Genomic DNA, 27,456 nt, shown 5'->3' with positions numbered 1-27,456 from the left:
TCTCACAGGTGAATGATATGAACCACCTCAGTATTTTTAACTGAACAGCAAGTACTGTCTACAAGTTCTCCACTCATGACCACACCTCAGTAGTAGCCTTGTTTTATTGGGCATGGCTTTGTACACATACCAATTGTCATGTCAGCACCTGAGACCAAATATAATCATAGAATGGTCTGGGTTGGAAGGAACTTTAAAGATCATCTCGTTCCAACTCCCTTGCCATGGATAGGGACACCTTCCACTGGACCAGGTTGCTCAAAGGCACATCCAGCCTGGCCTTGAACACTTCCAGGGAGGTGGCAGCCACAGCTTCTCTGGGCAACCTGTTCCAGGGCCTCACCACCCTCACAGTAAATAATTTCTTCCTTATATCTACATATATAACTATATTCTAATATTTCCTAGATGGTAGGAAGGATATGGGAACAGATTAAACTATGTTCAGAACCTAAGTCCTCTGCTAAACATTAGAGTACTTGCAGATCAGCTAGGTGTTTACATTTTTTCCCTTCTATAATTTAATCTAAGTAACGACTTCCCCCTCCCCTCCCCTCACCCCTGGGTAATTTGTGTCTTAGTTACTATCTAGATAAACAATATAGAATGTTCTAAGATTTATAAAAATTTACTGATACAATAAATGCCAGTATATGCATCTATATATTCCATATTGTGGAGTCCAATATTATGCTATCTATTACTATTGTACTTCTGAAATAAAATTTGGCTTTAAAAAAAGTCAGATTTTGATTTGTTAGACTTACTGACAGATTGCTAAAAAGAATTTTAAACACAGACTGTGTGTTCATGAAAATATCAGACATTTACTTCTCTTTCTTAATTATCGTGAAGTTTAGAGATCTGTTCAATTTGAATAACAGTCCAAAATTTTGGATATTCCAAAGAAGGGTTTTTTCAGAAAGGGCAGAGTTGTACCTTCCATTTTTCAGAACTACTGTGGTTGGGCCCTCCCTTCTTTCCTTGAAAACACAAATCAGAATCAGACTCTGAGAGCAAGGATACCATACACAGACTGAAAACATCAGGCATACAGAGCAGCAAAGAAGTATAAGCTACATACTGCATAAATTATCAAAGATCAAGGGAAAAAAGAAACCAAAGTGGAAGAATTACACCTAAGCAACCTAACCAATAAGATCTGTAACTGAGAGAACGTGTTTTTTAATTCTATTAACCAAAATATGTTAAAAACAGTATGGAATAACTGCCGGAGCAGGAAAATTAATATTCTTTGGGAATTTAGATTTTTATTTTCGTGCTCATGCAGCATCTAACAGTAGATTATGTCTACTCATTGATCATATTTAGTTAGATTTCAGTTGGTGAAGAACAACATATTTAAGTAGATGTTTAAAATCTGAGTTGTGGTTCTAAAAATTATAACTCTCTGTAAGACAAATGGTTCTGCTGCTTTTGCCTGAGTAGAATCGTGATGCTGGGTAGAAGAAATGTCTGGGATTTAGAGCTATGAATAGCAGTGACAAAGTACAGGTACGGATTTAAGAAAAATGTAAACCTCTTTTTCCTCCTGGTCAACATTGACCTTGTTTGACATTGCCTCAAGGATTCACTCCTCCAGGAACTACGTTAGTGTAATCCTATTTTATGCTGTTCTAGTTCTTACACTGCTCTCCACATAATATTTCAGTGCCTTCAGGTTCAATGTTATAAGTAGGATAAATGTGATTTCCTTTCTTGCTTCCTCCTTCTGTAGGGAAATCACATGCACAAGTGCATCAAATGTATGTAGAAGTGTTAGTATTACATATGTATTGTACAGATACATACTAGTAAAGGCAAGTTGAAGATACAGGGCTTCCACCAGAAGAAGGTGATGATGAAGACTGCCATGATTCTTGGATCCTATGGCTTTCTAAGAAAACTGTCTTTTCCACTAGTGGAAGGCTATGAAAAACTTCTATAGGAGGAGCCCTTGTAAAGGCTATAGAAATGTCACAAAATACACACTTCCTCCATAATGAAGAACAACTTCTAAGAATTCCAGTCCTCTCATCCTTCCACACAGAGTTAATCAAAATCCTCAAACAGAAAACATACTCTCTGGAGAAGACAATGTAAGAATTTCCTGTGATTTTCACTTTCAAATTCAGAAATATGTTGAAGTGCATTGTTAAGGCTACCAACAACATCAGAAGTCTTTGCAATTACGGATGCTTTAGCCTTTCATGAATCTGACCAACACATAGAATTAGTCATATTTGCCATGAGAACGTACCAATGTGCACCATCTAGATTATTCAGGCTATCAAAAGAAAGACAAGAGGTCATCTGTGCTCTCATGGTACCATATGTGGTACCAAGTTCTGTGCACTATTACAACCAGACACAGTCCATAATTTAGAACATTTCAATAATTCAACCATTGTCAGCTGCTCATTGAATTCGTCATCATTAAGTACTTCAATACTTCAGCAGTACTTGCTAGCCCTGCTTCCATAAAGTACTCTGGTTTTATTTAGGAATGCAGATTTTGGTATGTCCTGTGTTTAGAGATATTTTCTCTTGCCCCAGATATTGCAAAAATCAGTATTCTTACTAATATCTAAGTGGTCTATTTATATTGCAATTTCCTTGTCATCAAAATTTTTATCTGAAATGTTAAAGTTTGTAGGAGACCACCTAATAAGGCATATTTAACTCACTATAAGATAATCTAAGTACTTTTTATTTAGTGGAGTCAATCAACAGCCAGATATATTTATTTCTTGAAGAAACTGTATTGATTTAATCCAACTCAAGACATGCTTTCTGTTGGCATGTAATTTTATTCTGCTTTCCTCCCCTCTCAAGACAGCCATCCAAAAAGTACATGACTATTCGCAAGGGGTGAAACTGCTGCCACTGGAATAGCAACCAGTGTTTCAAAGCAAGCTCTTTTTTCATGCAAATAATTTCTGCGAAAAGAGTTTGCAACTAGTGCGCGAAGCAATTTATGCCGGCAGCAAAGAAGTGACATTGTGCTTACAATGTCATCTACATGCACATGAATTTTGCTCTGGGTTATTGCGTTTTGCAGAAAATACTCTCTCAGCAAACTGAAAGCTTGCTTTCAGTAACGATGGTGTATATCTAAAACATAATTTGACTCATCTAGCCTATATGAAAGCAAAAGGTCTGAGAAGTGCGAGTACAACCACAACAACGTTATGTTTTCAGAGGTATATGCTAAAGGACTTACTGTGATGATTAGCCCTTTTTCCTGGAAATATTTAACCAATGGGACAGCATTCTGCTTGAAATTCATTAGTCGTCTTTGAGTGGCTTTCAGGTTATCATCAGGTCTCCCTTGCTGTTCAGCACGCTTCAGTAATCTTTCCTTCAGCCTTTGACTGGAACATGCCAGAAACACCACCAAATCTGGGGTACATATCTGTGGAAAGAGCAATTCAAGAAGTCTGTGATGAAGTTGACTATCTAGCACTACAGGACTCAGCAATTCCATTATAAGGCGAGGCTTAGACATGCGACATTTGTATAAGCTGGAACTTCATGAAATCATTTATTTTCTGTTGTTTTTTTTAAAGGGAAATACATAGGCTTAAGGAGGGGTTTGTTTGTCTTGTGTGAAGGTTAGTCAATTTGTTTCACCTGAAATGTTAAAGAAAAAGTTTAATAATAAATTTTTACCTCACCCCAGAAACCTTCTCTAGACTATGTTCATTGTTTGCATTACCAGAATGTTCCCCCAGCTAAAATTAAAATCTTTAAAAAGAGCAAAATATTAATGTCTCATATTCTGCAAGAAAATGGTTGTATGGTTGCCATCTAAAAAGCCTTTAAGTAAGGCGGTATTTAAAATCCAGCAGCCACTATGAAGCTAACTGATGCCTAGGACCAGGTGAAAACAGACCTGTTGCAAGATCCACATTTTCTTATAACACTTTCTATGTTTCTCTAAATCTCACCAAGCTTCAGTGTACTTTTCAAGAGGTTGGGTGTGGCAGCTAAGAGGATTTTAATTTCTGCTATCCTTCTTGGCCTGTGTGGTAAGCAGTGTTTTATCTCACATTCATCCCGGCACTAAAGTTCAGAAAAAGCTCATTCTGGAGGTTATCATTAAGAAAGTGGAGGAAAAGGAGGTCATCAGGAGTAGTTAACATGGATTCACCAAGGGGAAATCATACTTGACCAATCTGATAGCTTTCTACGATGGCATGACAAGCTGGGTAGATGAGGGGAGAGCAGCAGATGTTGTCTACCTTGACTTCAGCAAGGCTTTTGACACTGTTTCCCATAACATCTTCACAGGGAAGCTCAGGAAGTGTGGGCTAGATGAGTGGACAATGAGGTGGACTGAGAACTGGCTGAATGGCAGAGCTCAGAAGGTTGTCATCAGTGGCGCTGAGTCTAGTTGGAGGCCTGTAGCTAGTGGGGTTCCCCAGGGGTCAGTACTCAGCCCAGTCTCATTCAACTTATTCATCAATGACCTGGACAAAGGGACAGAGTGTACCGTCAGCAAGCTGGCTGATGACACAAAACTGGGAGGAGTGGCGGATACACCAGAAAGCTGTGCTACCATTCATTGAGAGGCTGGAGAGTTGGGCAGAGAGGAACCTGATGAAGTTCAAGGCCAAATGCAGGGTCCTGCACATGGGGAGGAATAACCCCATGCACCAGTACAGGCTTGGGGCGTACCTGCTGGTGAGCAGCTCTGTGGAGAGGGACCTGGGAGGGCTGGTGGATGACAAGTTGACCATGAGCCAGCAGTGTGCCCTGGTTGCCAAGAAGGCCAATGGTCTCCTGGGGTGCATTAAGAAGAGTGTGGCCAGCAGATCGAGGGAGGTTTACTTCCCCTCTACTCTGCCCTAGTGAGGCCCCATTTGGAGTACTGTGTCCAGTTCTGGGCTCCCCAGTTCAAGAAAGATGAGGAAATACAGGAGAGAGTCCAGCGGAGGGCTACAAGGATGATGAGGGGACTGGAACATCTCTCCTGCGAGGAAAGGCTGAGGGAGCTGGGCTTGTTTAGCTTGAAGAAGAGAAGGCTGAGAGGGGATCTTACAAATGCTTATAAATATCTTCAGGGTGGGTGTCAGGAGGATGGGGCCAAGCTCTTTTCAGTGGTGCCCAGCGACAGGACAAGGGGAATGGGCACAAACTGAAGCATAGGAAGTTCCAGCTGAACATGAGGAAGAACTTCTTCCCTCTGAGGGTGACGGAGCACTGGAACAGGTTGCCCAGGGGGTTGTGGAGTCTCCTTCCCTGGAGATATTCAAAACCCACCTGGACGAGGTCACAGAATCACAGAATCACAGTATGGTTGGGGTTGGAAGGGACCTCTGTGGGTCATCTAGTCCAACCCTCCTGCCGAAGCAGGGTCCTGTGCTACCTGCTGTAGGTGACCCTGCTTTGGCAGAGGGGCTGGACTAGATGATCTCCAGAGGTCCCTTCCAACACCTCCCATTCTGTGATTCTGTGAAGTACAGCCTGACAGCAATGAGAAGAGTATTTTCTGAAGTTTAGCTCTTTCCCAGTTAAATTCAAGTTGCCCTTATGGCTTTCAGTGTTCTTCGTAAATTTTGGTTACTCCTGCTATCAGTTACAGAAGAGATATCTCTGGTGCTTGAGGCAGGGGAAGCATGATAGCCCCACTTTCTTAGGAATGCTGCTAAATGTTCATGGGCAGTCTTCAGAAGTCATCACTGTTCAGTACATGTGGTGGAAAAAACAGAAGTCACTCAGAGACCTGAATTCACAGGATTTTAAAAATGAGGTTACAAGTGTGTATTAACCATATTTGTAGGATCTGATTTTGTTCTTTCCTCTACCTGGTTGTTACAAAGAAATCTACCTCTCTTCAAACACTCATCTAAAAATCTTATTCTCACTAGCTTAGTGTTGCCTTTTAAAACATATTAGAATTCTCTGTGAGATGCATTTGAGATAATAACAAACCCTATTGCACTGTGTACATTTTTATCCGATTATAGATTAGAGAGGGTTTATTTGTTCTCACATACAAGCACAAAGTTATTTCTGCTGTCTTTACTTACCTGAACAAAACTGTTCATACTTTAACTAATATTCATAAAGAAATTAGCTCTAGAAATTACATAATCTAGCTACATTACAAATGACAGTGGATGCTCAAGAATGCTAAACAGACATTCTTCTCATGATGTTTCCTATCTATAGAATAATTTTGTCTTTGTTCAGCTTGATACTATGTAAATTGGATAGTCAAATTTGAGCTACACAAAAGTATCACCAGAACATCTACATGTATTCTAGTCACTAATGTGTAAAGAAAGAAGGAACTGATTTATATCTTTATGTTCATTACACAGCTGTTATTAACACATTGCTGTTGAGGGCCAGAACAAACTAATTATGCTTCTGAATACTCTCCGTATCTAGGTCCCTCTACCCAAGGATGTTAAGTCGCCTAAAGACAACCATGTACTAGATTGAATAGTCAAGACTTCACAAGTGGACAATCTGTAAAATTAATAACCAAGTTTTAAAAAAATAATCCCGTCTAGCTGGGTTTCTGTCTTTTGAGGGAATACAACCTGAAGTACAGTCTGGCCTTTTCTGCTGGCAGTCTGAGCACAAAAAGGTTCTTCTGAAGTCAAAAGAAACAAATACAGCTTTTCAAAACTGCAGTGATGGTCATTAGCCTTTACAAAGAAGGTCACTGACAGAGCAGCATATGGAGATAAGGAAGTGGCTAAAAAGCAGAGCCATTCTCAAACAATAACGTTCAGTCTGTTAAGCAGCACTAGTAAGCAGGATGGTGGCCTCTATCATTACAGAAAATTAAATAGAGTTTTAAAGAAAATCAAATTATATTTTATGCACATTGTAGATGACTGGAGACATGAGGACACAAACTACAAACCAAGACCCCAAAATACAAATTCTGGTAATTTTTAATGAGTATCTATTAGATTTTGAAACAATTAACCTTGTAATCTTTTTTTTTTAAATAACCGCCAGTGGGAGAGAAGCTCTCACCTACCTCTAACACATGTACCTCACTATCAACAAAACCAGAGTAACTTCCCCCCCTTATCAGACTATTAGAAATACAGTATTTGACAGAGTTATTCTGTCCTTTCATGGGATGAATTAATTATGACAGTTAATTTAACTACCACATAATAGCTTCAAGACACATAATTATTCATATAAAAGACTGTGAAAGTAAGTTTCTGTGTTAGACTTCCACGCAATATGGACATTAATTAGCTCTGTTAAATTAAGGTTACTTCATTAGTAGAAGCAGCATAATGAGGAATCAGAAGTTGGGAATTTAAAGAGTATACACTAGTAAAGAAAGCAAAATTATGACACAGATTCTGAAAAAAACCGCTACAGATTTCAAAGCCTTTTAGGTCATGGAACACTATCTCATGAGAAGGAATGGCTGATGCAGCAGATTAAGCACAGAGACATCTCAAGTCGCAGTGTGGCTATCTGGCTGATTGGAGCTTCCTAACTTGCACTGCATAGGGACTCAGAAATTGTAACTGGAAATACTGGATCTAGTAATGTGAAGGACAAAAGGAGTTTATACAACTGAGTAGTTTTATTTATTATTTCCATTTCCATGGATCCTCATAATCATGAAGAAAGATGGTAAGAAATCTTTAGATGCTCCAAGTGGTAGCTGGCCTTCTCCTCACTTTCAACGCTCGCTCCCAAACATCTTCAAGACTAGCATCTACCATGTACTCAGATCTCTGAAGTCATACCAGACCTCCTCAAGCATAGGACCTTAGATCTCTTGTGAAACTATTAGTCTTAAAGGAAAAAGAGGGAGACAAAGGGAAGGTCTCCTTTTTTTTCCACACAAACGGGAGTGCAGCTTTCCACATGCAATCTCAGTTCTTTAAAGAAACTGTGGCTGAGTAAGTGCAGCCTCACAGCAAGGGAAGGACCTGTAAGCCCCGTGACGTCATCAGGTGTGCAGGTTCTCATCCGCTTAGTTCCCACAAACTGCACTGGCTTCCGAGGCCAGGTCCTTTTTAAGAAAATGGGGAAGTATGCCCTAAGCCTGACTTTTTTTTTCCTAGTTGTAAAATGAGGGTAATAATGAGGTTCAACACAGTAATTACTGTGGAAAATTAATTAATTAAGCTCTAATTATATGCTATTGCTTTTCAAAATTGAAAGTTCTCTACAGGAGCTGAGTAGTGGCGGTGTTCTTAATTTTTTGACTAGTAACAGCAACAAAACAAAAGACAGTATCAGAATTCCAGGAACTAAAACTATTTTTTTCCAACACTCTGGCATTTATAATTTGAAAGACATTTCACTCACAGAACTAAAATGTCAGTGAAAACAATGGTTTAAAATTCTCAGTTAAAGAAGCCTAGTTTCAAATGAAGTATTATCTAAAAGGTTTTTTGAAGTGGAAAAAAAAGTAATTCAAGCATATCTGAGGTAGCAATACAAAGCAGATTTTGATTATGCGATGCCTCTGTGAATTCATCTTTTACCTGCAGAATATCCATCTTTATCATTAGAAAGTAGCTGAAAACCATTTAATATACACAAGCCTCCGCTTGGTTTTAGATGCACAAAAGGGTAACATCTCTTCTATGTCCATAGGTATACAGACCTAATAGCATTTAATATATTTCTCCCACATGCATTTATAACCTTCAGGGTAACCCCTTGAAATGCTACTGATACTCCACTCCTGTTTTCATGAATCACTCAGCTTCCACTTCCCTCAAGTGCACCTGCCCACAAGACATGCTTATAAATACTTTAAGCTGGAATTTAACAGGCTAGTGTGAACATATGGACATCTGGGATTACTTCTCTGGAAACATACCTAGTTCTTCTATGTAAATATGAGTACAAATTGCTTTTTTCTGAGAAAACTCATTTGAAAACAAACCTGGATTTTAAACTCAGAACTAACTCTTGTTGAGTCTTGTGACTAGGGAATAGGTTTTATTCCGAGACTCTGCTTGTAGGAAAGGTGTGCAAAACCAGCACAGACAGAAGAACTGGATTCCTTCATGCTGATTTCCCCTAACATGTTCATCTTGTGCTGAAAGCAGAGAGTCTTCTTCATGTCCAGAAATGCATGTGAGGAATGACTGCGCGGCTCAGGGTAGTGAATTTGACTGCTTATTAACTAGAACTCAGCAGAAGGGAGAATCTTTGCCTACGGGAACAGACAGGTTTCTGGTTATTCACAACCTTTTGAATTTTAAATGAGACAAAGAGTGTATGGCATCAACTCAGAATAAAACTGGTGGGTACATCCTCTCATTTTTTAGAATAGTATTTACTAGTAAGTAAATCCTACTATCCTCGGGTCTGAATCTTCTTCCTAAACTGGAACAAGGAGTAAATTGAGAGTAATTCCATGCAAGTCGGTGGTGTTATTGACGTACAGCAGTGTAAGTAGAAAGACGCTCTCTTCTCTCTGGGGATATTTTCTACATCTCCTCTTGTGAGCCTAGTGTTGTTGTTTGCTAGAAGTTGGATGATTACACTTTCTCTCATTATTCCTCATTAGGCAAAAGACAAAACTGCTCTGTTTCTTAATTCCTGGTATGTTCTACTAGATACTTCTGAGAAAACTTAACTGACAGCTCATGAACAACTGTCATTAATGGTGAATTTTATTCTATTTGGTAAAGGTTACTAGCAAGCTAGTTTATGTCCATTGTATGGGTGCTCTCCCTTGTAACTACTGATTTGCTTTTTATAGTTCCAACTGCTGGGTAACTAGACTGTTTGCATAGTTTTTTCTTGTTTTAGAAAAGCAAAATCATGAATCATATTGTCAAAGAATGAATCCTGCTGACATATTTTATTTCTGGTGACTGCTTTTGAACTGTATTCACACTGCCCAAGAAACAAGCTTCCAGCAAATTGTCCACACTGCATAATTTGGCCCCATAATAATTGATTGAGAGAGGCAGGCGTGTTTAGGGAGAACTGATTCAGATTTTCAGCTGTGTAGGGCAGCTAGTCGATAGGAATCCCTAGCTGTAAACACTAATGCTAATGCTACAAAGAAAGGTCTAAGCAGACCTCTGGTTCAGAACTGCTCAGCAGGCACCTCCATCCACTCTGAATTCAGAACATTGGGTCCCTTTGTGAGAGTTAAGGACTAGCAGTGGATGAGCTCTCCTTTGGCTAGGTGGGCTAGCAGAGAAGAGCCCATGTCCAGAAAAATAGGAAACCTGAGGTCTAGGGTCTCTTACCCAGCAGAAAATTGAACCACTGCTTGCCTTTCCCAGGAGAGTGGTCTAAGCTTTCAGGAAAGAAGACGGACAGTGATAAGACCATTCCACAGGCTTCCTGCTCAGGCTTGGCTTGAAGAGAGCAATGTAAAACTCACAGGCCAAAGTGAATGACCTCGAGGAACCACAGCAATGCAGACAGCTGATGTGCTAGCCCTCCCACTCTTCATACAGATGACTGGGTACGTATGGGGCTGAGGCTTATCAGCCTGGAACAATGAAGTGGACATTTGGGAGAAAGGAGATAGAAGTTGAGGAGGCAATGAAATAAAGAAGACACACAGGCCATGATGCAGAAAAAATACCTTTACCAGATCAAAAACCTATTGCAAAGAACAGATCCCTTCCCCTTCAGAAGGTTTACAGGAAGGTTGCATTCATTTTACTACTTGTTCTCGAGCTCACACTCTTGGCCAGTGATGGAGCAGGTTTTCTACGAGATGCTCGTTGCAGAGCACGAACTTGGCAGTTGGCCACAAACACCTATGTCAAATTTTGAGCGGACTGCAGGCACCATTTCTGCTTGGAGGTTTAAGTATCGGACTTGGAGGAATAGGTCTGCTGTCCTTAGCCTGTGAGGCTGTGAGAGGACAAGTCAGTTTTTCCCAGCATCTTATGTTGTGCCATCTACATAGTTTGTTCTACTTTAGCACAATTAATTCTGATAATAATTTTCATAAGGAATATATTTGGGAGTTAAAAAGTTAACTTGAATCACAGCCAAGATGAACTAGTTATTCTTTGTAGGTGGAGTGCATTTATGAATATTCTTAAGGACATTTTAAACAAAGAATCAGATAAAATTTACTGTTTCTGTTTATCACTTAAATTAAGATTTTACTTCTTCCAATATAGTCTTGTCACTTAGACCATATAACACAAAAATATTTTTAAGATAATTTCTACAAAAATAGTCTTTCTCTTTTGTCAAGGAATTAAATTATATTCAATAATGAATATTCATTAATCCTGATATCTGTTTCACATTTCCTTTCACTATTAACAAAACTTACAATGAATATATTTTAAGCAAACTTCACCTGTACTCACTCTATTGAAACTAACAGGGTCAATGTTGGTGAAGGAATTACTGAAATCAGAAGGAAAGTTATGCATGAATGACTGAAAGTTGGAAAAAAACCCCAAACCAAAGCAGTAACTGAAATTAAATGGAAAATACTGCAGTGAAAATTTGTTTCTCCTGGGAAGGGTAAAAAGTTATTGCCATGTGAGACATTACACAGAAAGTCGAACTGCAGTTTCTTCTTCACAAGTCATTTGAGTTCAATACACCAGTCAGAGGCATTTCATTACAGTGTCACTGGTCAGGAAGGCATTTAGCATGCTTGAGCATGCTGGTACTGTAGGTGACTTGTTGAATTTCAATCTGACAGGTTAATGGTAAATAAACTATTTTATTCTTGGCATTTTTCAATGTGTGCTTGGAATCTAAACACCTTTCTCCTATTTGAACTCGCAGAGATCATGGATACCTTAGAAATCTGTGGTTTAGGATAGCTTTATGCCTAGGCTCAAAATGAAAGGCTAAAAAAATCAGTATTAAATCTGTGCTACTACGCAGAAGAATTTTGAAATTATAAAAATTCAGAAATTATCACATATTTAAAAAAAATAAACTGGAAGTCCTATTTGCTTTTAAGATATTATTATTCGTGTTCATTTTTTATCCAAAACCAGGACTGCTTGAAACTTTGTTTTAAAGGGAGAGCTGAGATTCTCATAGACACATGACTTCAGGGCTTTACTAAAAGTCTGTTATCAAAAGTGTTGGCAGAATTGACTCTGCCTTCTGGAATTAAAAAATGAGAGTCAGGATCTGGCAACAGTCCAAGACTTCCAATGAGAGAAGTTATATGTCACATATTCAGTTTTCAAAGAGCAAAATATGGGCTTTATTTCAACTCGGGTAAGAAGTTCAGAGCAAACTGAGAGAAGCTCAGAGAAAACTGCAGTGCTCATGGTTCCGCATTCTCACAGGCTCCAATGAGGCTGCAATGAGTAGCTGACCGTTAAGAAATAAAGCTGGTGTAAGTAAGTGACCATAATGGCAGAGTTGCTGCTGGTTGGCAAGCACTGCTGAAAAACTGAAAACATCACTGATGCCATCTTAAAGACTTCTTTCCTGCTCAAAATATATGGATGATAGGAACAGTGATATTAACAAAACTCAGTAAAACAGAGGGGAAAAAAGCTTTAATTCCAATGTAAAAATCCTCAGATGTGTAAAGTGCTTTTTAATCCACTTCTTCCCAATTGACATTATTACTTGGAAACAGTGTTTGTTACTTCTGGTTTCTAGATCTGAGCAGAAAGAGAAATACTCCAAGTGCTGCAAATGATACATTGCTCCATCTTAGGCAGCTTAGTCATTGAGATGCAATGTGTTTTAATACAATTCTGCCTAGCAACACGTTGAGAACTTACTGTCCACATGAGAGTCTGGCAACATAGTGAGGAAGAAATTGTCATTTTTTAGCTATACCTATGTTTGGGAATGTTAGCGTAAGTTGGTGTGCTTTGACTCGTTTGGTAAAAATAACATTGTTTCCCAGAGAAAAGTTCAGCTTCTGGATTAGTCAAAGGGATAAAAATGTGCTGGCAGTACCAAGAGCAGTTACAAGCGAGGTTCAACAAGAATTAATTATCACTGCCTATTTCTATACTACAACACTATGCAGGACAGGTATTGCATCTAGAGTTCAAACATATATGTATCCATTTGATTTTTTCACAAAATGAACAGATTATGAAACCTCAAAGTGTAAAGTCTCAGTAACAGCTATGTGAGCCATAAAACTGAAGGGGTTATTTTAGCATAAATAATTTGTTACATTAAAGATGTCTGCAAACATAGCACAGTGAGATTTTACATGTGCTTGCAAGAGAAACCAAGCACCTTAGCCGACCTTTTACTTTTCCTCTATTAATATGGTGAACGATTTGCAATAAAAATTCGTTTATCTTTACAATAACTCAGCACAGTTCTTACTGGTGAAAGCCATGCAATAATACATGCAGAAAGGTTCAGTAAACAGCTTTCAGGGAGTTATAGTATTAGCGTTTGTGAGCAAGTCAGATTTTATGCCCTTTGTGCCTTGCCTTTCAGTTGTTCATCACCTACTGTTCACAACCTGTACTAGTGGAGAAAGGGGAGATGAAGTGGCTTAGATCAAAAAGCATACAGGCTCTCTCCTGGTCCACCTTCCACTGAACACCGTGGCCAGCTCACATCTAGTCTGACTTTTGACTCCCTGGCCTTTTATGTGACATTGGGTCCAGAAACTTTCTTGACCTCACTGCATCATGCCTCACAAAGAGGAACAACACAGAGGTAACAAAACAATATAGACTTCTTACAATTAATGAAGACCAGACATGCTTTCTTGACCTATAATGTTGTTAGGTTTTTGTAGCCTGTTTTGTTTATAGACCTCCTATTTTCCTCACATTTGTTCAGTCTCTGTTCCAGCCTTACCTACTCTCTCAACATCTTGTATTACTCATCTCTATTTCCACTCAGTTTAATAACTTGTCCTTCACATTCTCTCCCCGCCCCCCCAGTTTATTTTTGGTATTATTACATACATTCTTGGAGCTTGTTTCTGTCTATGTAAACAAGGGCAAAGGAGAAAGCCTATACAGAAGAAAATGCTACCATTAAAATGAATGCCTCTGTTTACTTCAAGCTTCCATGGGATCACAGATGAACACCCATCCCAACACACTCAAATGACGAAGGATAAGTGAACAGTCACCATTATCCCTGCTGCTCATTCCTCCCACTGGCATCTACCCTATATCCTATATGGCTGAAAGAACTGAGAAAGCCAGCATATGCCTTTTACCCTTATATAAACATACCATCGTTATTTTAATTTACATCATAAAACCCAAAAGTGTTCTAGCTGCTTTTATGGAACAAACAATGTAAAGCCACTGTTCGAAAGCACAAAATTGTATTTTAGAACCCTTGTAATCAAAACAGTTAACAGCTGTGAAGGGATCATGAATGCAGGTAAACAGTTAAATAAACAGTAATTCCTACTTCATGCATCTTTTGGCAGTTCCCCTAATGTAACCTTTAAAACGGCTTGTGTCACACAACCTTCACTGCTGTCTTCAGGTACATAAGCATGTAATGGTCTTAAAAGGATCGTCTGTAAGAATAAGTATTCGCCCATGACAAAATTAATGATAATAATAAGAATTAGTTCATCTTCAGAACTTATCATCAGCAGATCTCAGTATTTTACAGTGGATGTCTTTGTAAGAACAAGGCCTATGTATTACAGAATAACGTGATTTGACTATTTACATTTTGTGGGATTTCACCATTTTCTTCAGAAGGATGTTCCATTGCTTAAGAGATCTTCTAATTATGAAATGTCTTACTATTTAATCAAAACTTTCTTTGCTGAAATTTCCACTAATTATTTCTCATCTTGTCACTTTTGGCTCATGAGAACAATTCTGTTCTTCTACACACTGCTAGCAAGAAAGCTGTAACATTTCTAAGCTGTGGAAAACACCTGTAGCATTGTTAATTGCAGACCTACACAAATTATCACAACAGTTAATTACCAAATTCTCCACAACTCAATTGCACTTCCCATTGAGAGATCTCTGAGTACCTTAAAAATGTTAGCACATTTAATGTAAATAACCTGGCACACCGTGGATTACTGTCAGCCTCGTCCTGAGAGGGAAGATGGGTGCCATGTCTGCTGGTAGTCCCCTTCCCTCACCACAAGTCCTTCCTACTTAGGCCTGCAGCATTATGGCTTACCAAACAGAGATTTTTAAAGAAATAACAAGCATATTTTATTTCTTTAAATTATAAAGCCAAGATAAAACACTCAACATATCCCACTGGATTAAACACATGTTGTACGTTGAAATATGTACATCCTTTGTACATTTATTTTCATGGCCTTAGATGCACTTATATAAGAGGTCAGCTGCAAAGAAAGGCAAAAAAGTAGGAGCCTAAACAGACCAAATTTTCTTTTCTATGCTCCTATAAAAGCTCTACTATTCCTTCTCTCCTTGCCCATATTTATTTTAAAACAGGTAAGATTGGAAGGTGGCCCTACATTAAGTGCTCCAGGATTTTTTGAGAGACTCACATAGTCATTTATCTTTCAGGCAGAATCAGGCTTTGAGGAGTATGTTTTAGCAAATCCCATTAGACTGAAAACAAAGAAGCTCTCTGCGAATATAGTCAGGTGTAAACTTACTAAATCCATCCTCTCTTCTCTCCAAAAAAAGAGACCAATCTACAGCATCCTTGAAGAAACAGCACATACTAAAAAGAAGCCAAAGTTAGGATTTCTAACATCTGTCATTCTATAGGTCTTTTTTCCATGTTTATTTCTATAGTCAACAAGAGCTAGCCAGCCTGGCAGAGAGGAATATTTCAAGTCAAATGAGGAAATACTGTAAAAGCGTATCAGAATGATGCCAAGGGAGGGTTCAAACATGTATGAAACATAGTGTCCATTTTTCCTCCCCTTCTACAGCACAGTATTGACTGCACTTTTAATGTCACCTCCCAGACTCCACTTATCAGTGCTATTACTAACGGACCCTACGATGGGTGCCCAAGCGCTGTTTAACTGGTTTTCCTTTGTAGAAGGAGAATCTGACCCTAGGATAACTTGAAGCACTTAATTTAACTCCCGTCAGTTTTTCCAGTTTCATATCCCCCATTCTCTCATCAAACACAACATCAGCACAAAATTATAGCACCAAGAAATGCACCTAAGTCACACTATCACACAATATACCGGACAGAAAAATGAGGCAAGGAAATTACCATTAAGCCTAAATTTCTGCTGTTTCATTTATAAAATAGTCAATCTTCTCGTTTGTTAATTACAAGGAGATATAGCTGGCGGTCGTTGGCTATTTGCTGTAATAACTATTTTGCTGTTTCCTTTAATTTCCTCAATTTAGTCTTCTAAGTTTTGCCTAGAATAATACCTTATAAAAGTACACTAATGAAATGCCTCATTAGCTGCTTTCTTTTGTTAGTTGTGTCTTGGCAATGCCACTTAGAATCCAGAATACAGAAATGGTAGTACACCAGCAACTGTGAAGGACTTTGAAACACTCTGCATGAAGGATGCTCTAAAAATTCACCACTGAAACTGCAACCTTTACTTGTGACCACAACTGTTAACAGTGCTTGATCAGAAAATGACATAAGCTGTTTGTTTTTCCACTGAATATAAGTATTTTTAGATTAGTTTAAAATACACACATGAAAACAACATATGAGTAGAACTCAGGAATACAGTTTTAGCTGCCTAAACCTTAGAATTGTAGTGTAGAACAACCAAAATTATCTAAATTTCTAAAAAAGAGCATCACGCCTGGTTTAGAAAAACTTGCAAAACATGGGCAGTTTTAATCCTTATTTTACTCCAGTCTTTTCAACGCACTGTAATAAAACTGAGATTAAAAGTGTTGTGAAGCTATGCATTGATTTAAGTATGTTTCTCTTCATGTAGATTAAATTGAACAAATAGATATGGAAATATAATGTCTTCGCCCTTTCTAAATCACTAAGATACAAAAAATATTGTTAGATTTGATGTTATTTTCTTCTTCTTGAGAGGATTTTCATTACTGAGACAAGAGGCTTGGATTATTGGTTATATTGTCACATTGTCTTTTTACAAAATATTCTTTCTTCAGACATAACGTAATACAACGTAAAGCAAAAGAACAACCTTTTGTCAACCTGTAATTATGTACTTCCAAAGATTTAAAGAGCAATGCTCAGTTAGAAATAACACCTACTCTTTCTCGGAATCTTACCAATGGTTTCAAGAAGCGTAACTATTGTAGAGATATGTAAGTTATTTTGAGAATATAAATAATCTCTTACTTGGTCCTCAAAGGAGATTGCCTGGGCAACATCTCTTGGAAATCCATCAATCACTACACCCTCTTCATCAGGGATCTGCATTAATCTCTGCTTTATCTCAGTTATGGTTGTTTCCTTTCACAGAGAAAAGAAGTTATTTATTTAATATTGTAAAGGAGATTTTCTTGATGGTGCACATTAACACAGCATGTACAAATCCTTCAAAAGTAAACATCAACACAGGATACACTGTACCTGAGGGGCCAGTTCTCCGGTAGTAATTATTTTGGCAATTAGACTCCATTTTCTATTGCTGCTTGTGCTGTGGATCTTCTTCCTTAACAATTCACCGACTGATATGTAGTTAAATCCGTAACGTTCTGCTATTTTCAAACTCTGTGTTCCTTTGCCACTTCCTGGGCCACCTATTGGTAATTATAAGCAAAACATTATATCAGCCTTTCATCTGAAGTACCTAATCATGTGAAATCTTTGCTATCGGCACCAGTTTTCCAACCATTATTAGAGCAAACCTTGCAGCTGTATGACTTGTTACCAGCCAATTAGAAATGGTTCTCGTCTACTGCATCATAAAGGTAACAGTTTGTAAAATGAAGTAAAACAAAAGAATACAAATCTACCTGCGAACTAAAAATAAACCTGTTCTTTTAGGCTTGACCTCATTCTAAAGCTGTTCCTGGAATGGAATTTTTCTTGATTTGCTGTAGAGGAAGAGACAAATGAACTGGTCCCTTCCTGAACTCTGTGAATCCAAAGATACAGCCAGATAGTCTGAAGAGGATTCATATCAGAAAGAACCACACTGTTAAATAAGCCAATGAAATCAATGGACTAGTCATGAAATGGAACTAATAAAATCTGCTCCTAAATATGTTTGCATGAGTTTCCGGGGTTTTCTAATTTTAAAACAGAAAAATATTAAATAATCAGCTGAGAAGTTTCCATAGTGATTTGGTACAAGGACTTTTATTGAACCACGCATACTTCTGGTATTGACGCTTGAAGCATCTGACAGAGCAGCAATTTCTTAGGTTCAGCTTCTGGAGAACTTAAAGAACGAAGAGACCCTTCAATATAGCATGGGCAGAACAGGTGTCAGAATAACAGAAAACAGCTACATTACATAGGAATGCTGAAGTGAAGCTCAGCTGAACTGCAGAAGCAAGAATGCATGTGAAAAAAATCAGACTGCGTCTGAACTAAAAGGACTCATTGTGATGTGAAGAACAGAGGAACTGGAATCCAGTATGCAATATTAAATTTTTTTATTTAAAAAATAGGGGATTGTTTTGATAAAATAAATGTTTATATATAGAAAAGTGTATGTTACTGAATAGCATAACAAAGCAAAACCAGAACAAAAGTTTTTATATTAATTCCCAACACTAAGTAGCTATATTTTGAGGAATTGTGTGTGAGAGCATTGAATTTTATTTCAACAAAGAAATAAGATTTATTAGAAGTATTATATATGGTTTTTATGAACTTTTAAAAATACAGCAATGCAGTGAAAGTAAATACCAATACAATGAACTTCTTGTTACTAATCATATAACTCCTCTATTATCTGTATTATTCCTATAAATAGCTTTTAGGCATTTATATAATTAATACAGATTTGACTGCAGGATAAGCTTTACAGTATTGCTTCATACATGGCTATGACACTCTCTGTGTAACCAGGTTCAAACTTGTGCCCCAGTACTACACGTCAGAGAGCTTCCAGTGTCATCAGTCGTCCCCAGGAACTCTCCTGCACCCCTGAGGCTGTGATGGTAACTCTCCATCTGGCCTTTGCAACTGCGATCAGGACCCCTTTGAAGAGAACGCACAGGTAAACTTGCGTATTGTTAAGGCGTTCCCATACCCTACCCACAGTTTTGTTATACCCTTGGGAAAAAAAAAGGTTTTATCATTATCCAATTCGTTTAAATAATGCTTAAATCAAGCCAGGTTAAGACAAATCCAAATACAGGCATTTATCTGTAACATCCAACTAGCCAAAACAGCTACAGTTGTTCATACAACACACAAACAGATGAAAGAAATACTATAGTTTATCTCTGTACAGTAAGGTTACAACTGGAAAATATTTTTCCCTCATCCAGTTCACTTGCTGTTTCTCTCCTAAGAAGGCACATGCTTTCTCTCTTCTTTGGGCAGATCATGTTAGGTTTTACAGATACCCTTCCATTTCAGTTCTTCTAGGTGATTTCAGCTTGAACTCTTTCTTTCATAGACAGTTTAGCCATCCTCCTCGTCAGAATAAAGGATGTTTCCCTCTTGCAGGTAAGCAAGCATCTGATCTAACAGGAATCATCTGCTCCACTAAAGTGGCTACAAAGCATTTCTGCTTCGGCTCTCCCCGCTCCCCTTGATGGCATGCTCAGCCTTCCCCATGACAAACGACAAACGCATTTCACCAAACCTTGTGTTGTGTTTCACTGCTGTATCAAAAACGTACCTGACGCAAATGTTCAAACAAGCTAATTCCATGTAGTTTACAGTTTATTACAGGCTCTTGGTAATCTGGGATGATAGTAGGTTTGGAGTAACCGATTCCCAGTGTCTTTTTTCTTACGTAGACGAAAACAACAGCACAAAGAAGTGCAATTAATTGTTTAATGATTGCTGCCAGTTTGTATGGAGCAGATTTTGCCAGGTGAATGAATAGGTTCATTACTTGTTACTGGAATGTCTACTCACTCCATGTAAACATTTCCATAAGTAAACCTCTCTCTCTATTTAAAGCCACATATTGCAATCTAATGAGCATAACATATAAATACTGTATCTTTTATACGTGTGTGTTCATACATACATGTAACATTTATTACTATGAATTTTTGTGGCTTTACTTACTGGCAGTAATCCTAACTACTGGAAAAAAGGGGTGGTAGGTTGTGACTGTGCTTCAGACCAAAGGGTTTATAAAAAATACTGGCGTCAATGATGGGCTTAATTCCTGCAGATGTAAGACTTCCAAGAAAGGAAATTCAGTTTATTTCCCTGCAGACTCAAGGCAAGTTTGAAAGAAACTATGCCGCACCCCAGAAACAATAAAGATGCAAAACATATATAGGCTATATGTAGAAAATTAGAAACAGAAAATTTGACAAGGAAAACAGTATCCCTATTCCAGCAGAGGTACAAAATATGCCAGAAAAACAGAACTGTTACTGAAAAAATATCAGTCTCTGCAAAACCATAAAATAGCTGAAAAAAACTTCTTGAAACCACGTAGACAGACTTTACACTCCTTTTAGGGAGATCTGAACTTTGCCGTCAAAGGGAAGAAGAAAAAAAATGTGTAGTTCAGCACTTCTGTTCTTTCCATTTAGATTTGCAAGCAGAAAAAAATTAATAAAGTATTTGCTCTAATGTTCATAAACTTCTTATATGTTTTGTTTTTCTCAATCCAAAAATATCCCTTTATAGCAAGCTGGGATTATCCATTTACAATCTAAGGGGAAACACTCAGATAATAAAATAAGAGATGAGTGATAGGACAAAATTACTTCCCACAGCAAATCATGATGATTTATTGAACTGTGTATCCATTCCTGACTCTTTGATAAACCATACTGACAAGCTGTTCACAAGAAAGGAAAATCAAATCACTTTCGTTCTTCATTCTTTTCACTTGTTCTGATATTATACATTATTAAAGAAAAGCATGATTGTTTTACATATTTCTTAGAACATGTCTAGACTAGGGAACATTTGTTGCATCTAAAATTATGTTTGCTAACTGGTTTTATGTGAAGATTTGTATGCCCATAAAGTTTTACTAAAGCAGTTGTTTTAATCTAGTTTTGTCAATGAAAGTTCAAAATTTCAACTTTTCTTCTATTGTTGTAAATTCAAAATAAATTCATTAATAACAAGATTTCTGAAAAGACGATTTTAAAATCTAGCTGCGGACTCGATTTAACAAATCAATGGGCCAGCCGACTGCTGACAGCACTATCTTTCATGTATCCTTTAAACTTTGATTATACAAGGAAAATGTATTCTTTCAATATTAACTACAATTTTAAACTGTGTCATTTAAAAACACACTGAACTATGGGGCTAATGACACGAGGTAATTAATTTTTTAAGATCTTTGTATTCAGGCTGTATCAGCAGTAAAAATGCATTTGTCAAAATATGTTAGGAAGCACATTTTTAAACACAATCTAGTTTCCTAGTGTTATAACGCCTTAGAAACTTCATTTTCCAGTGATTTAGATGTGTGCCATCCTGGCTGGTTCCATCTGGTTTTTCTAAAATCCAGTCACATACTCACTTTGCAGCTTTGTAGCTTTGCATTTCACCAGAAGACTTTTCTGCAAACACAGAAAAAGGCCAAACCCCCCAGTTTTATAAGTGAGCTCTCTTTTGCCTTGGAGCTACCTGGTTCATTATAAGGATGATAGATTTCATAAAGCAAAGAAGTTGTAAAAATCTTTATGGAAGCATTAAAAAGATCTTCAGCTAATGCATTATTAAAGACAAGTTCACCTAATATGCAAAGCAGAAGACAGGTCTTTAACTTCTATCCATTTCAGTCCCCAAAAATGAACGGGACCCGCACCATCTGAGCTGGGCAGTATGGTCATCACTAGTTAAGACATAAATAGCTTGCTTAACTGAAGTTCTCACTGTCATTTTATGCAAACTGAAAAATACGCAGCATGGGTTTTGTGTGAAATATTTGTCTCTTGTAATTAATAGTACACTTTTTTCTTTTTCTCTCTTTCATTCAAAATATTAGTTACTCTCTTGTTCTTTTCAGTGTGTGTTTTTATGTGCTTTCTCCATAGAAAGTTTTTGGGAGAAATTGGGAGAAAATTTGGGAAAAAAATTTGGGAGAAATTTGGGAAAAATTTGGGAGAAATTTCCTTGATACTGTACAAAATTGGACAATAGCTGCTAAGCTACATACAGTATTGTGTTTCTATCCGATCACACTATAATAGACAGATTCAGAGAAACTCTGTTGGAAAATAAACTCAAAATAGCCTTTGTGGAATGTTTACAACATTCCCTATATAAATGGGGGGAAAGAAAAGCTCTGTAAAATCCATGGTCTGTTCAATATACGCTGGCTGGCTTTCAAGGATTTCACTCGAAATAGCCCTGCATTCAGTTCCAGAGGTGAAAGTCAATCTCTCTTTATTTCACCTAGATCAAACCTTCATTCATCACTCTACTGCAATAGAGCTACATGGATCTCACTGCATTAAGAGGCTTCTGTGATCACTGAAAAGGAGCCAGTTTTTCTCCTTTATGAAAAGGAAGGCCAGCTAATTAATTAAGATGAAAGAAAGGCAAGTGTTATTTCTCCACCTAAGGCAAGCTTTATAGTTCAATGGTGCACAGAAAGATTTGCATGTTGAGATTTGTAATTCCGAAACAAAAGGTTAAGAAAATTCAAATGCCTAAGCAACTCTTTGGTCATAACACAAGTATCTAGAAAAATGCCTGGGTTTCTGTTTTCAGTATATTCCAATATCTCATTTCCAAGGACTGCTGGATCCAGAGCCCAGAGAACATGCTGTTCTTAGAGATCCCACTCTGTAATACAGAGAAGACATTTCTATTGTCCTTTACTGTACTACGTACTATTATATGTTATGGAAGCAACATCTCTCTCTAATAGAAATAAGGCTTTATAGACTAAAAATGTGATTCTCCATCACCTGGCATGTATGCAGTAATTATTTAAACAGCCCAGAGAATCAGAGACAGGCCTGGCAGGAAAATTTCGAAAGACATCATCTCATATGACAAGGAAACTAATTCAAAAAACTTGAATTCAGAAACGGAATAAAATGTTGATTTAGACTTAAACTGCAGCTATTTCTTAACAAACAGTATGCTTGTCTGAAGATGGAAAGTACGGGTTGCTTAGAAAGCACGCTGAACAGCATACAAGAGAGAACTTGGGCAGAGAGCACAACTAACTAATGCTAACTGATCGCTCACTCTCCTTAAAGATGGCACAGGATTCATTCACCAAATAGATCTAGGGATTAATTTATCAATGCAATGACTAGTGATCACGTACGCTTACTCCAGCTGGACACATTGATCAGTTTTCAAGGTTCTAAATAGAGAGGACCACTGTTCCCTATCAGCTTTTCGAGCTGGCTTATCCAATATTTTTGAATATTCTTTTTTGTGAGCAGCTTTGAGTACATCTGTAATAGTGTTTTAGTTCAGATCTGGAGCACGCTTTCGAAGAGCACTTTGGCTCACATGGTGAAGCTGTTTTGAAATGCATGAGTCGGGCTTGTTTTACATTAAATCACACTGGCAGATGTGCTCCACAAGCAAACCATGAACTCTCCAGCTGCTGATGGGCATCCAGTCTACAGAACAAGACCGCAGATGCTCACTGTAACCCCTAAAACATTTACAGTTGGGATGCTATATCCTCAGCACTAGCAATTCCACTCTCTGATACAGTCTAATTGGGCTGCACCACTTGCTGCGGCAGATGGAAAAATGCTATTTCAATACATATAGGCATTCCATGTATTTGCAGTACAAATAAAGAGGCAAAGTAACAACGATAAAATCTTGTCAAAATGACTCTGCCTTCATACCTATAACAAGAATAATTTTTGGTCGGGGTCTTGAAGGATCAAATACTTCATACTCCTCAATCAGCTCCGCAGTTTCAGAGAGGTCGGTGTCGCTTTCTATTGAAAACTGTTGGATTGGAGGGAGTCGGTCATACCGTCGGTATGGGAAGTTAGAATTCTCAGGCATCACTGCAAAATAGCAAGATAAACAAGGAATCGTGGAAATACACAGAAAGCTCAAAATCTATTGTGTATACAGATTTAAATAGGTATAATAAAAAAAAATAAAGTATAAACATCTCCTAATTTTACAGTGTGCTTGCTGTTACTATATTAAATATTCCTTGCCTCTCTCTTCCAGCTGACTTACTACACTGAAACCACTAGAAGTCAGTTCTGTTTGGTGTTTCTACACAAGCACGTCAGTTTTTCTGTGAAAATCTGCCCATAGCACCCAGAGTTCAGCAGTGGCCTCCGAGAAGAAAAGCATTGTATTGTGCAGATAACCTGTACTGTTAAGCAGAACTCTTCTGGTGATACATGTTGTACACAGGGACAGAGATTGTATTCTTGCTAATTAGTTTAATGAAATGTTGGATGCCAAGGAAGAATAACTATGGCAACTGAAAGACGAGCTAATTACTCTTTGTTAACATTACAAATAAAATAATTACAGGTGTTGGTATGACATTCACTTAGATTTTATGAGACGCACCTTTTTCTAAGTCTTTGTAATTTACATTGTATTTTGTAAATTAGCATATAGCTGCAATATAAACTAGAAAATACACCTAGTGTAACCGCATAGAAGTTATTATGTGTGTTATCCGTAAGGACCAAATAAAAATATAAACCAAGTGCACTGAGTCAACTTTGCCCCTATCTTCGCAAATGTTTTTGGTAGGATACCTACCTTAGGACAGTTACCCATCCCTAGGCAGGTAAGGACACCTCCCCATCCTGGGGTAGGATACCTTTCTTGTAAGATAGAAGAAATCTCTCCACTAATGGGTTAAATGTTTACACAGCAAACACCCATCCTTAGGCTGCAAAATGATCACCATTTCCTCTCCTCCATGGCTTCTGTTACGGAAGGAGGAAAACAAATGCCGAAACACAAGGAAACAGAATCCTCGAGTCCTCTGCCTAAGGCACGATCTCCTATAGCAGCAAGTATAAAATCCTTCAGTAGTGAATGTAAAAACACCCATAGCACAAGAAATGCAATCATTTTTATACTTAATACATTACCATTCCTGAAAAAAGACCTCCTGGATTGTCCCCCATTGAGTGGAGGCAGGCTCTTCTTTTCTGGGCTGACAAAAGTGTCCCATTTCACTTTTTCTGGCCCTCCAAGCTCTTTCACTTTCTGCAAACAGCTTTCCAAATATTCAATCGGGTCATCGGGTTTGTAACACATTAATCCATTCAACAGACTCTGCAATGTAACATCAGAAATACACGCTATAATAACAGATGCCAGGAAAAAACAAGCACTTCTACTGTGAATTTAACCTTACACGGAGAAACTCGGCATTCCTTGTACATTCAGACTCTCCATTTCCAGCCAATGCGTGAGAGTGAGGCCTGAAAAAATTGTATGATTTTGGTTTGCCAGTGTCGCAAAAATGATTCAGAACACGAAGCTCGTGGCTATGTCTTTACATTTGTTTGCTTGCACTGTAACAAAACCTGAAAGCAGTAAAAAAGTTCCCTACATTTCTCTTAGAACTACCCCCAGCAAATCTACACAGAGCGACACATGAGCCAGACAGCCCCCAAAGTTACGTATGCTGTGTAGCCTACTGAAACCTATCTTTTCCTTAAAGACCAGTGCATCCACAAGCATCTTCTCCATATTCTTCAGTCACCACTTAGACAAATAATGAAAAAAAGCTTTTTAAAAATAATGAGAAAAACTCAAATATCATCTTGATTGGTACTGGAGAAACACCCCAAGCCCCAAGTTCATAGGTGCTTCCAGATTTAACTGACCAGAAACTCCCAGCCGTTAGCAAGCGCCTGTCTACAGTACTCGTTCTGCCCCCCTGGCACCTGTGAGCGCGACGGGGAGCGCGGGAGCAGGAACACCGGGCCCTCCTCTGGCACACAGTAATTGATTTTCCTTGACAGAAGCATAAGTCATCACCTCACCTCTCCACCAGACAACCACATCCAACCTTCTTGTAACAACAGACATCTCTCAGGAGGCTTTCTGTTCTTTGCTGCTTTTCCTCATTGTTGTGCAAATAAACTTGGGGGCCACAGTTGATATTAGTAATAAACATAAACAGCTCCAATGCAGGATTTGCTCAGTTACTTGTTATCTACAGTTTATACAGTAATTCTTCTTTACACACATTTGTATTTACAAAACAGGACGTAATTTATACGCATCTATGTCTTCATCACACTACTTAACCCATCACAGCAACTAGCCGTCTGTTTTTGCGGAAGGCACCCACCATTTTTTACAAATCGCCAGCTCGAGCTTTGAGCCTCTACAGAAACACAGCTCTCTTTGCGTCTCTTGCTAAAGCACACACGTTCTCAATGTGTTGGCACAACATCGGCGTGCTCTATGTCCTGTGATTTTCCAATACATAAAAACGCGTCTCGCTTCGGAAAGGACCAGGGAAAACACGTATGTGTCCGTGCGGGGGGGTTTATACGTACGGCAGGATGTCTGGCTCGGAAAAACAATAATAATAATAACAACAATAATGAGGCGCATTCCGCAGAGAAGTGACTGCCAGCCGCCAGCAGCAGGGAACTTGTGGGAGGCTGAGCGAGACCTCACCGAACAGTTGCGGGTTTTCTCTCCCAGACCGCTGGAAGCCCGCAGCCCGCCCGGGGACACCCCCGCCTGCGCCCCCCGCACCGCGGCCCCGGCGTCCCGCGCCCCGCGGACGCACAGGTGCGTGCCCCCTCGGCCGGCGCGAGGCGAGGCGGGATCGCGCGCAGCCCGCAGCGGCGGGGAGGGGCGCGGCCGCCCGGCTGCCTGCGCGCCCGCGGAGCCCTGCGGCAGGCGGGGGCCGGGCAGCGGGCGGCGGCTCCCAGCCCGGAGAGCCGCGGTCTCCCGGCAGCGCCCCCCAGCCCGGGCCAGGGCCGGCTCCCCGCGCCTCTGCCGCCTCTGCCTGCTCCGTCCTTCCAGCCACCTTCAGCCCGCCGCGGGGTCCCGACGCGGGGCTCCCCCCGACGGGGCGCAGAAAGCTCCCCCCCTGCCTTTACCTCGAAAAGCTGCGGGATCTCCCTGCGGGCCAGATACTCCTTCGCCTCGCCGGCGCTCATGCCGGGGCCGGGGGCGCGGGCGGGCAGCGCCGAGCCCCGCGCACGGCACGGCGCGGCGCGGCGCGGCGGTGCAATGCGGGAGCCTCGGCGAGGCTTCCGCGGACGGGCGCGCCGGCCGGGGGGGCGGGCGGAGGCGGGCTGCCCGCCTCCCGGTCCCCGCTGCGCGGCGGGAACGCGTTCTCCCGCGGCGGGGAGGCAGAGCGCGCGCAGGATGCGGGGAAAGTTTCGGGGCGTCCGCGGGGAGGCGGCGGGCGGGGCCGCAGCCCGGCTCCCCGCCACGCACCGCCCGCCGGGGCGTCCGGGAGGGCCGGGCGCGGGTGGAGCGCGGGGGCGGTGAAAGCTTCCCGGGGCACCGCGGTCTCGGCCCCGGGCGTCGCGTCGTGGCTTTTAGGGGGGCGAGGCATCTCGTACGCTTTCGGCT

The 27,456-nt window shown here is 39.6% G+C and overlaps 1 protein-coding gene across 1 annotated transcript in view; it reads right to left on the bottom strand.

Moving 5' to 3' along the window:
- AK5 (adenylate kinase 5) overlaps positions 1-27,093 on the bottom strand; it is a 101,148-nt gene extending 74,055 nt beyond the window's left edge. The window contains exons 1-6 of the mRNA XM_075424751.1: positions 26,976-27,093; positions 24,996-25,182; positions 23,766-23,933; positions 17,404-17,573; positions 17,170-17,283; positions 3,224-3,415 (exon numbers count right to left, since the gene is read on the bottom strand). Coding sequence (XP_075280866.1) covers positions 3,224-3,415; positions 17,170-17,283; positions 17,404-17,573; positions 23,766-23,933; positions 24,996-25,182; positions 26,976-27,035 — 891 coding nt within the window. The 5' untranslated portion in view covers positions 27,036-27,093. The remainder of the gene's footprint in view (positions 1-3,223; positions 3,416-17,169; positions 17,284-17,403; positions 17,574-23,765; positions 23,934-24,995; positions 25,183-26,975) is intronic.
- Positions 27,094-27,456: the final 363 nt, after the last annotated feature.

The sequence above is a fragment of the Opisthocomus hoazin genome, chromosome 6 (assembly GCF_030867145.1).
Source record: "Opisthocomus hoazin isolate bOpiHoa1 chromosome 6, bOpiHoa1.hap1, whole genome shotgun sequence".
NCBI classification, from domain to species: Eukaryota; Metazoa; Chordata; class Aves; order Opisthocomiformes; family Opisthocomidae; genus Opisthocomus; species Opisthocomus hoazin.
The sequence above is the reverse complement of the archived record's forward strand: the minus strand, read 5'-3'. Positions and strand labels throughout refer to the sequence as shown.